The following is a 12,480-nucleotide window of genomic DNA, read 5'->3' on the forward strand; positions in this document are numbered from 1 at the left end:
TGACACTGTTAATTAAAATATGTGATCACATTTTATAACAGCATCCACCCTCGTGTGGTTTATATTTATCAAGGCTGTAAACTCTGAACAGTAAGTAGGGGTGGGGGTCAATTAGAAACAACAAAAAAAAATCAAATTAATTGCAGGCTTTGTAATTAATCTAGATTAATCACATAACATTATTTGTCCTCAAAGGCAAACATGTGGACAACTGAATAAAATAATAACTGAACAGTCCAAAAGTTAAAATGCTATTTAAGGGCATACACCCCCCCCCCCCAAGACATTTTGGCCTTTAAATGTTTGCTGAATGGCAGTTGGAAAATTGGATGTCATGATCTGTAGCACATGTTCTATTCTTTTATTTCCTACCACTATTGGTCTACAGGCCTGAGCAATCCACTTGGCAAGTGAATTTGTCAGATGTTGATATTCTAGGCATTAGATCAAGTTTGGCTTGCTTCACACTTTTACTCAGACTGCTCGTGCTAACGGCTCCAGCAGTTTCTGGGCTCGCTGCCGCATTGTCTGTGTTTAGATGGTGTCGGCCGCAGAGCCACCTATTCAGCATGCTTCCATAATGGCGACATTGGTGGCCGCAATGTCCGTATCAAAAGCAATGCATGGACATTGACAATTATTCGCAAGTTGCTGAGAGGTTTACTTTTTTGCTCACGTTGCGCCATCGGCTATTAAAGAACATTTGAAAAAAAGAGATGAAAAATGTATTCTGTGAAAGGTTATTTCCCGGTCTCTCATTGTGACTGTAATGTGTTGTGTATTCACACAATGTGCAGGCATCCTGCGGTTTTCATGACATCCACACGCATTAATATGCTGACACTTTAATAAATGACAACTAGACATTACCAAGTATTATGGTATTATACAGTGCGAGTTGTTTTCAGCCTCTTAGAGCCGTGTGGTTGTAAAGTCTGCCTGCCTCTTCTCTTAATCCCGTGTTGGTCTCGTGAGGTTTTCTAAGGTCTTGCAAGACGCCATACATGGTAGCGGTTTGAACTTGAAGTTTTGTGCAACTTGTGGTGTATTTTTCCCAAACCTTTGGTGATATTCCCAACTGTTACGACCTCGAAGGCATTCAACTTTTGAGCAGATTCTGAAAACTGAGTTGTGAATTAACTGGGCCAACACACACACACAACTCTTAGCACTGTGAAAGTTAGGTGAACACCCCACTATCACAATCAGCTGAAAACAAACTAGGGGCGACTTCTTCAGTGTTGCTATCGCAGTCTAAAAGAAAAGAATCGAAAAGACACAGTTATCTTCCAAGAGCCAAGGTTTCTTATTAAAAATGTTCGAGCCAGACAGTCTTATCTGGCAAGAATAATCGAGTACTTCCAAGCTGCCGTTTTCCATGTTCGACGGCTGTATTTGTCATTTGAAAGAGCCAGTGAAGGACATCGGGCCTCCTATTGCACATCCACATTACATTTTCATTGCAAGTACTCACAGAAACTGTCATCCAGACAAAAGGCCATCGTCTTATCTCGGGGTTGATCGGGCAGCACAATACATCTGGATGTCACTCGTTTGGATGGTGATGTATGGACACTTGTCACTTCCTGGTTGCAGAAGGAACAAAAAGGGGAAGTGCTGTTACATAACACCCATGAGGGTTTTTTTTGGTTTCCTTTTGTTCTTTTTACTGTGGCAAAGGAAAGGCGGCTCCTCAGGTCATGGAGAGTAGCTGTTGTTTAGTCAATTACAAGTACCGGTACCCATGTATCAAAAGCAGGGGTGTAGCCAGACATTTTTCAGTGGGGTGGCCAGGATGGCATAACACCTTAATGATGGGGGAGCAGGGGTAGACATGCATGTTTCTGTCATTCTTTATCACATCATCCACAATCAGGCTTCCATGAAATAAAATTCACACCTATCCAGAACAATCCCCATCACACTCATCATCAAGCGTGAAAAAAAATCTAAACACAAAAACATCTTGCTGAACTTTTTTTTTTTAGATTATGCCATTTTTGGAGCTGAGTGGCTTCGCTTTTGTGGACTAGCTCATAGTCTACTTTAATCTCATGCACTGATTAACGAGCGAACAGCCAGTCAGTGATCAGTTGTCGCAGATGGCCGACTTCATTTTGCACATTACAATCAATGGCTCATTCATTCAAATTATATCTAAAACGTACAATGACCCAATGGTCTCTCAATTCTTCATAATTGACGCTTTTTACAAAGGTTTGTTCCTGCTTGTATTGTGAGAGTGTGTGCAAGATATATGTGTGGCAAATGTGTGTGTGTGTGTGTGTGTGTGTGTAGGTGTGTGTGTGTGTGTGTGTGTGTGTGTGTGTGTGTGAAAGTAATGATTATGATTGATGTTGACTGTAAGAATTGTATTTTCTTTGCTTAAAGAAGTATTAGTAGTGATAAGGCGCACTAGCCAATCATGATTCCTCAGAGGTGGAGGTTTGTTTATGTGGAGTTTCTGCGATTAAATAACCAGAAATGGATTCAACAAAAGCCTTGGAAATGTGACCAGGATTGTACCATGTTTAAGAAATGCATAGTGCTTTGTTTTGCTTGTCATACAATATATTTTTTATAGGCTACAATCATGTGCATTTGTTGTGATAATGTCGTAGTAGCTTGACATGGTTGTGGAAATACGACATATAAATGTTCGTCGTGTATATCTTTATTTTTTTTTAATGGATGATTGAGTTTTGACAGATTGTGATTTGCACTTCCATTCTAAAAGCAGATGGAGGAGGCTTGTCTCAGGAACTTCAGGATAATTGTCATGAAGAGCAATTTGTGCTGAAGGCCTTATGGGTTTGAAATTAGGACCGTAGTAGTTATTTCACCATTACACATTTTTTTGTAGAAATGTTTTCATTTTGGGTGGATAGTTAGCATGTCCGCCTCACAGTGCAGGGGTCGTCGGTTCGATTCCGGCTGTGAGGTTGACGCGCTAACTACTTGATCAGCGGGCCACCCAGGCTAAAATACACTTTTATATATAGGGGGTTCTGTATCCTTGCTGTTCCCAGCACTGCACATTTCTGGACTGAGATGTCCAATGTTGTTCCCGGGATCTGTTGCAACCACTCATCTAGTTTGGGGGTCACTGCCCTGAGTGCTCCGACCACCACAGGCACGACTGTCACCTTTACCTTCCAGGCTCTCTCCAGCTCCTCTCTGAGCCCTTGGTATTTCTCGAGTTTCTCGTGTTCCTTCTTTCTGATGTTTCCATCACTTGGGACCGCTACATCCACTACAACGGCTTTCCTCTGCCCTTTATCTATGATCACGATATCTGGTTGGTTCGCCATTACCATCTTGTCAGTCTGGATCTGAAAGTCCCACAGGATCTTCGCTCTGTCATTCTCCACCACCTTCGGAGGTGTTTCCCATTTTGACCTTGGGGTTTCCAGTCCATACTCCGCACCGATGTTTCGGTAGACTATGCCAGCCACCTGGTTATGGCGTTCCATGTAGGCTTTCCCTGCCAGCATCTTACACCCTGCAGTTATGTGTTGGATCGTCTCAGGTGCCTCTTTGCACAACGTCTACCTTGGGTCTTGTCTGGTGTGGTATATCTGGGCCTCGGTGGTTCTGGTGCTCAGGGCCTGCTCCTGAGCAGCCAGGAGGAGTGCCTCTGTGCTGTCCTTCAGGCCAGCCCTCTCTAGCCACTGATAGGACTTCTTGAGATCAGCCACTTCAGTTATGGTCTGGTGGTACATCCTGGGTAAGGGCTTGTCCTCCCATGATGGTCCCTCTTTCGGTGTCTCATCCTCTGTTCCCCATTGTCTGAGACATTCTCTGAGTACGTCATCCGTTGGAGCATTCTCCTTGATGTATTCATGGAGCTTGGATGTTTCATCCTGGACAGTGGCTCTCACACTCACTCGTCCCCGGCCTCCTTCCTTTCGGCTTGCGTACAGTCTCAGGGTGCTGGATTTGGGATGGAACCCTCCATGCAGGGTTAGGAGCTTTCGGGTCTTAACGTCCGTGGTCTGAATCTCTTCCTTTGGCCACCTTATTATTCCTGCAGGGTATCTGATCACTGGCAGGGCATAGCTGTTTATTGCCCGGGTCTTATTCTTGCCATTGAGCTGGCTTCTTAGGACTTGCCTCACTCGCTGGAGGTATTTGGCCGTAGCCGCTTTCCTTGTTGCCAGTTCGAGGTTGCCATTGGCTTGTGGTATACCGAGGTACTTGTAGCTGTCCTCAATGTCTGCTATTGTTCCTTCAAGGAGTGAGACCCCTTCAGTGCGGACTACCTTTCCTCTCTTAGTCGATGAGGAAACTCATCGACTACATTTGTCAAGCCCGAATGACATCCCGATGTCGCTGCTGTAGATCCTGGTTCTGTGGATCAGGGAGTCTATGTCCCTTTCGCTCTTAGCATACAGCTTTATGTCATCCATGTAGAGGAGGTGACTGATCGTAGCTCCATTTCTGAGGCGGTATCCATAGCCTGTCTTGGTGATTACTTGGCTTAGGGGGTTCAGTCCTATGCAGAACAGCAGTGGGGAGAGTGCATCACCTTGGTATATGCCACATTTGATGGACACTTGGGTAAGTGGCTTGACATTGGCTTCAAGTGTGGTTTTCCACATCCTCATCGAGTTCGCAACGAAGGCTCTTAGGGTCCTGTTCACCTTATACAACTCCAAGCATTCAGTCATCCATGTATGTGGCATCGTGTCATAGGCTTTCTTGTAATCAATCCAGGCTGTGCACAGGTTGTTATGTCGGGACCTGCAGTCTTGTGCGACTGTTCTGTCAACCAGGAGCTGATGTTTGGCTCCTCTGGTATCTCTACCAATGCCCTTCTGTGCTTCGCTCATGTATTGATCCATGTGTCCACTTATCTTAGCCGCAATGATGCCTGACATGAGCTTCCATGTTGTGGAGAGACAGGTTCTTGGCCGATAGTTGGATGGGACTGCACCCTTTGAGGGATCCTTCATGATCAGGATCGTTCGCCCTTCCGTTAGCCATCCTGGGTGAGTCCCATCCCTCAGGAGCTGGTTCATTTGTGCTGCTAGGCGCTCATGGAGTGCTGTGAGTTTCTTTAGCCAGTAGGTGTGGACCATGCCCGTGCCTGGTGCTGTCCAGTTCTTCATATCTGAGACTCTTTCCTGTATGTCTGCCACTGTTGTGGTAACTGGGTTCTATATATGGGTTCTCTCTCTCTCTCTCTCTCTCTCTCTCTCTCTCTCTCTCTCTCTCTCTCTCTCTCTCTCTCTCTCTCTCTCTCTCTCTCTCTCTCTCTCTCTCTCTCTCTATATATATATATATATATATATATATATATATGTGTGTGTGTGTGTGTGTGTTGCTCATTTGGAATTCTTAGACATAGACAGACAGACAAAAGGTAGATACTAGATAAATAAATAACAGTGCTATAATAGTAATTATCATTATTAATCATTTTTAATCATTGTGGCATAATTGTGTTTAGTCAACAATATGAAAGTCATAATCTTACACAAAATTACCGCAGTTGATCTGACACAGGTCTACCACACAGTAAAATATAACCTCAGCTAAAACAGTGCTGACTGTGCAAACAAGTTCAATCAAATGATTCTCCAAGATTCCAAAATTGTGAAGAAAATGATTTTGGGGACAACAAAGGCAGAGGTACTGCTGAAAGATGTCCTGGTTCCTCAGGCAGTGGGTTTTGTTCTTAAAACCTTAAAATCACCCCTGCCATTCTCCACAAAGACAGATGCCTCGAAAAAAGGGAACAGGAAGATTATTTCCCCTTGCTGTCCAATACTTCAGTCCAGAGTGTGGCATCACCATCATATATCCTCAAATTCAGGCTATTAAATTATTGTTAAAAGTGTTGAAGTAGAAATCTTTGTTTAATTTATAGCCCTTTTTCATAGCCCATAGCAGGGGTCCACAACCCAAAATGTTGAAAGAGCCATATTGAACCAAAAAAACAAAAAACAAATATGTCGAATATGTTAAAAGCCTTATAATGAAGGAAACACATGCTGCTAATAGAAATGTGTGTCGCAGGCTGTAACGCAAATCTTCATTGACAGAAATGTTGAAATTTAATATTTATTCTACACATTTTTACAGCATTGGAAAATGTTAAGAATGTTTGTGTCGTGTTTGTCCTCCGACAGAAACCATATCAAAATCCATTTCCCTCTCCCATATTTTTCCATTTTTGATAAGCTCCAGGGACCCACGAGGGCAGCTCCGGAGCCATTGGTTGCTGACCCCCGGCCTGCAGGCTATGTTCAGGTTCAGGCTACTTCAATCAATAGAAAATAACAATGTTCATTCCTAAAAAGCACTTCTTCAACTTTGAGTGCGTTCTTGACTTCTCCTTCCTTACTGACCACCAAGTGACCCCACGGCCCAGAGGCTAATACAACTGACTTAAACGAACATTAAACATTAAACTGCAACAGCTAAAGTTAGTTGACAAAACTGCTGTAAGATTTCTTGCTTCCAAAACCGCACAATATGGGTACGTGTGAGTAAATAATTTTTTTGCAGAAGCCAGATGAGGATGAAACCCATTATTTTTTCCAATATCGGTGCAGCTCTACACCATCATGTCGTGTTATATAGTTTGATCCATGGGGAAAGTGCATGTTCAAATGAAAGTCTGACACTGAAAAAGTAGGACAAACTCTTAGGACAAAAACTTTGAATCCAGGTTTACAATGACAGCTGGCTGGCATCTTCAAACATACAATTACAGATACAAACAGCGCTGCCCATCTGGTCTACACATACTGCACAAGGAAATATGGATGAGCCGCACGGAACACATTGACTGGAAGTGCACTTGGTTGAACTTGAATAGATTATTTTCTGCAGTATGTAATTAATTCTACTTGTTTAAAGAGAAAAAAAAAAGCTTCAATGAGGACGTGTCCTTGGTGGAATGTTTCTCTTCTGCAAGCATTTTGTCACAACTTAGAAGTCAGCAGACAGGACATGTTTTTCCATTTTCAAATCCAGTGTGTGTTTGTGTGTGTGTTTGTGTGTGTGTTTGTGTGTGTGTGTGTGTGTTTACAAATGTATGGGTGTTTGTTTTATGCAAATTATGTTTTACCCGTAGCAGTCTTTGAATTGCATCCTGCGGGGCATCCTCACTGAGCCACTACAGTCAGGCAATGCACACTGTGCCCATGGCAAAATTATACAATTATTAGGTGTCAAACAATACTTGAAAAATTGCTCAAAAAGAAAGAAATGTTGTCTTTGTAACTGCAAATCTCTAAAACACATGTTTTCATTTGCATCCTCTCTCACAGTATCACAGTATCACACACACTCAGTCATCATGGATAGTCCGTAATCTTTCCGTTTCTGTCACTGTCATTCTCCCTTTCTTTCTCGGGTGACGCTCACCTCGAATGAAGCTCAATTCACTGAGCTGCACGGAGTACTGTCACATGCTCTGAACTGGCTCCCCAGTGTTTCAATGTTTCACAAAATGTGTATGTGACTTCTCAACAGAAGGAACCACAAATGTCACTCACTGGGAACATGTATTTTACAAATGGCAAGGGGTACAAATGTATGACAGGAAACTCTATTATAGTGGTGGCAGTGGAATCTACTGTTTCAAATTTAGGGTGCTCAGCCGCAATCAGAAAATTAATTACACAGCACTTTGCAAATGTTATATGTTTAAAACAAATGCACCAACACAAACGTTGGAAGGCGGTCTCCAAGTGCCCACTTCTCAGTGATCTGTGATCTCCAACTTAAAATCATCCTTCCATGGAAGTTTGCTTGCAGTTCTTTACAAATGTACTTCTTCTTATAAATGTCTTTGGGTGCTCCGATCTGCTGCACGGACTCAGCAAGTCAGCTTCTGTTTATGTCATGTCGATGACTGTGTACGCCTTGCATGCTGAATTTAAAGGTGGGAGCCCATTGGCCGTGAAGCTAGTGGACGATGTTCACGCCTACAACGGTGCAAACCGCCATTTCTAACTGTGCACGTCTTTGAAAATAACAAAAGAAAGGAAATTCCAGTCATGCGTACAATTAGACCGCGCTATACGCCAGACTTGCGCTGGTCATGAAAATGGAGCCTTAAGTGTAACAAAACATCTCTGTGAGCTACAGTCAGGAGACATCCAACAGTCTTCAGACGTTCATAAAAAATGTAATCAGACAATCTTGACTCCATACTTGTGTTCAGGTGTTCATCCACATTTGCCTCTACAGTACATCTTTGGTCCCTATGAGGAGGGAGAACAAGGGAAAGGATGAAGGGGTCTCATTCATGCCTTGTTCATGTGAATTGATTATGGTCTCCTGCAGATTTACAGTAGGAATGATAATTAAGAACGAATTGTGGAAATGTGTCTGAACAGTGCCAGGCCTTCACAATGGAGAATCAATTCATGGGGCTAAAAATTGGATCCACGTTTAAAAAAAAAAAAAATCAGCTCATGAGATCAATTCTGGCCATCTGGGACCATTTCCTGTGTCATACACCAGTGATAGTGAAACCATGGTCACGGTGATGTGTGCATCATATTGCCTGGAGAGATGACACTGTCCCATCTTTCAAAGAATCCTCATATTGCTGTTTGCCTATAAGAGGAAGAGGTAATTGGTCAACAGTCACACAGAGAAAATTCTCATTTTTGTCTCATGCCAACTACTGACATTTTCGTTCCCCACAAATAGTCTTTGCTCCTATTTGGGGTTTTTTAATGACATACCCTTGTGCATTTATGGTCTCTGAAGAGTGCTGTTGACCTTTCTCTCCATAATGCGATTCATTTGCCCTCTTTCTATCTTTTCAAATTGACAATTACCCAAGGATCGGAAATATTTCGATGCGCTCGTTTGCAGTTGAATGTAAGCAATAAGACTGCCTATTCCTGGGCACAAGTGTGCTGAAACCTGAAAGTAATTGAATAAAAATTGCCTTCCATCCGCAATTCAATGCCACCGCTGAATTAGAATCCCTCTTCAAATGAATTCACTTCAAGAACATCTGCAGCATTAAATCCACAGATGTGGTTTGATCTTTCTGCAGTGTTTTTGTTCATTCATTCAGTTATTGTGAAGCTCACACAGAAGGGTCCCATGATTAGGGTTGCCACCTTTCAGATCTGAAAATAAGGCACACTGCTCTCAGCATCACGGCAAAACAACGCGGCTGAAAGAAATTTCTCACACGTTTTGCTTTTGTTAAAGGATTTGCAAAAAAAGGTAATGTGATAATCAATGAATAACTAGCTGTTTATGAAAACATTCAATTCAAAATATTATACGTGTACATGGATGGAATAGTGTACGAAAACATTCTTAGCAATGACAATGTAGTACACCAACCCACTATGACGTGTGTCCTCAGTGCGAGCAGATAAGTTTGAAACATTGCTTTCCGAATCGATTTCTGACTGGCTTTTTCTCCTGTACTTTCCATAGTGGGCTCTTCTATTGTTCTCATCAAAGTGATGGCACACTTCCAGGTTTGACGCTCATCAGCATCTCACTTTGGGAAAACGATTACTTTGTCGTTATGAAATGGAAATGATTTTTTTCATGCTTAATTTAATGTATTTTGCACAATACATGGGCAGAAATCAGAAGGAGAGAGACAATACCGGCACATTCCAATAGCCTCCTTTGTAGTACAACAGTCATTTTACCAATAGATGATACCGTGGCTCTTTGCTATTTCTCTTTTTTGTGAGGAATGGTACAATCTGAGGTGAGGCTAGGTACTTGCTGTCACTCTTCCCATGGAGCCCATTTATTTAAATAATATACAGATTCCATAATTAACTCGATGTAATGCTGGTTTCGCATCTGCGGTGGGAAGATTCAGAGGCTTTTGAGTTTCCAGTTTCCATTGATTTCAAGTAACCGGTACCTGGAGGAGAAATAATCGGTGTTTGAGAGGGTGCTTTTCAAGGTGGAAATGTCATCTCAAGTTGTGACTTAAAACTTAAAAACAAAGTAATTCAGCCAACTCTGTGCTGCCCCCCCCCCCAGTCCCCCGTATGTCTCAAAGTTAGTCCCTCCATCTTTCTCTTTGTTTCTCAATGCTCAGCTTCAGGATGAGTCACGAAGCTGCCATCTTTATCACTTCCTCTGGGAACATTTATCCTCATCCTGCAATTTGTAGGAAATGCTTGTCATTTATCCATCCATCCATTTTCTGATCCGATTTATCCTCACAAGGGTTGCGGGGGGTGCTGGAGCCTATCCCAGCTGTCTTCGAGCAGTAGGCAGGGTACACCCTGAACTGGTTGCCAGCCAATCGCAGGGCACACAGAGACAACCATTCACACTCACAATGACACAGAGGGACAATTTAGAGCGTTCAATTAACCTACCATGCTCTCACACTCATACCTACAGACAATTTAGAGTGTTCAATCAACCTGTCATGCATGTATTTGTTGGAATGTAGGAGGAAACCGGAATACCGGCAGAAAACCCACACGGGCACGGAGAGAACATGCAAACTCCACACAGGAAGCCCGGACCCAGGATCGAACCCACGACCTCTGCACTGTGAGGTCTGTAGTGGACGTTTTATGTCCAACAGTGTCAACTTGTATTTTGTAATTAACTGGATCACACATCCTTCTATCTCTAAGAGTGGCTGCAAGTTCGTTGTGTGCAAGATTGTGGTTTTCCTGTGCTTCAGACATGTAGATGCAAAACAGGATGAGCTGCAGACAGGTGTTCAGAGAGGGGCACTCTTCTCTTTCTCTTCTCTCTTTTTTTCATTATCGAATACATATAAGCAATGGCAATGAAGTATTGTTTAACATAACCATATTAGTAACATGTTTAGGTTTTGTTTTACTCTTCAATCCCTCCCTAGAAGAAAAAAAAGGTATAAGAGGGGCCGCACCCCACGGCTCGCCTCCATGACAGATCTGTGAATAGTGTTTCTCCATCAACGGTAGGATGCTCTTACAGTAGTCAACGTGGGAGGTGATGAGGGGGCTGTGACTGCTTCACCGGCATTTGGATTACTGGAGCAAGTAATAAGGTAATATGGCATTTATGGTAAGTTGACTTCATATCAGCAGACCGCAAGTATATTTTATAGAGTTGCTATAGCTATATGTTTATATGCTAGATTCAGGACCGGAAGTTAGCATGCCGACGTACTCACCCATCCATCCATCCATCCATCCATCCATCCATCCATCCATCCATCCATCTGTCCATTTTCTAATCTTCTTATCCTCACGATAAGGCGCCTATCCCAGCTGTCTTTGGGTAGTAGGCAGGGGACACCCGGAGAAAACCCACGCAGGCACAGGGAAAACATGCAAACTCCACACAGGAAGGCCTCAGCCGGAATCGAACCCTGCGTCTCCGCACCCCAAATGCCGAAATCATGCATGCTTAGATTCCATTTTGACATTGAAATCATGGATATTTTTGGACTCATAATGCAAATCAACAGAGTGTCGAGACCAGAAAACTAAAATGAAAAGTAATTTCGATTACCATACACTCCTGCGATAAAATCAAGTGAAACAAAACCTCCAGTGTTCATTGGTAAATGAATCTGATATCAATAATATAATAATCACTTGCTAATCAAAACACAAAGCACATGCATCAAAGTTGCCGTCTCTCCATCCTGTTGGAGATGTCCTTTCAATTGTATGTTTGATTTCTAAATAATCCTTCATCCAAATGCTTGTTCACAATCCATGTCATCTTGCCATTTTGCAAAGGAAATGATTAATGCGATGCCGGGGAGATGATACCTTTTCATGATAATGTCTGTAAAGTAATGCAGGCTCTAGTGGTCAGTAAGTGACTCAAGGGAGCCTGCCAAGAAAATAAGTCACTCACAATTTGGGAAAATCATTTCAAATTATTTTCTACCTTTTATCTGCAATGCATGCAGCATGCACCGCTCAAAACCACTGTGACAGTTCTTTGGCCAATGGCCTCTAGCCGTATAAAATGCTTTATGGTTTTTCTGGCCCAGCATATGCTGTAAGTGACAACTCTCAAAAATAAACCACACTGCACTGCACCAGGCAAACCTTTTTCTTTCTTGTCAAATCTGGTCATATTCAGGCAGTAACAAAATACATGTTGTGTAATCAGGATACAAAGAAATGTAACTGTATTCTGTTACTTTTAACCTCCCTTCCCCCCCAAAAGGGTAATAAGATTATAGGTACTTTTTTTATTGGGATTATTATGCACGATTACAATTTTTATGAGGGGTGAGGCATCAGAGGTTCATATTCGCGGAAGTCTGCTCAGAATTTGACAACATATCATAATCATGACATGTGAATGATGGAATTTTTAATGAATTCCGAATTGAAATTGGGGAATTTCAATTCTTCAAAGAACTGGAATGCTTTGATGACTTTTCTGGGTCTGCTCATTTTCTCGTCTGCTCGTTCAGTGACAACTGAGGACACACAGACAGCGACAGATTCATTCATACAATCGTTGGGCATGTACACGTGACAGTGATGTGAAGTGTCC

The 12,480-nt window shown here is 42.5% G+C and overlaps 2 protein-coding genes across 2 annotated transcripts in view; one reads left to right on the top strand and one right to left on the bottom strand.

Moving 5' to 3' along the window:
* xirp2a (xin actin binding repeat containing 2a) overlaps nucleotides 1-12,480 on the bottom strand; it is a 78,363-nt gene that overhangs the window by 37,051 nt on the left and 28,832 nt on the right. The window contains exon 2 of the mRNA XM_086125679.1: nucleotides 1,475-1,586. Coding sequence (XP_085981805.1) covers nucleotides 1,475-1,586 — 112 coding nt within the window. The remainder of the gene's footprint in view (nucleotides 1-1,474; nucleotides 1,587-12,480) is intronic.
* nbeal1 (neurobeachin-like 1) overlaps nucleotides 10,948-12,480 on the top strand; it is a 76,107-nt gene continuing 74,574 nt past the window's right edge. Inside the window, exon 1 of the mRNA XM_086125719.1 lies at nucleotides 10,948-11,005. The gene's annotated coding sequence lies outside the window, so the exon portion shown is untranslated. The remainder of the gene's footprint in view (nucleotides 11,006-12,480) is intronic.

This window comes from Hippocampus guttulatus, chromosome 1 (assembly GCF_054856545.1).
Source record: "Hippocampus guttulatus isolate MCC_2025c chromosome 1, RoL_Hgut_1.0, whole genome shotgun sequence".
In the NCBI taxonomy this organism is placed as follows: Eukaryota; Metazoa; Chordata; class Actinopteri; order Syngnathiformes; family Syngnathidae; genus Hippocampus; species Hippocampus guttulatus.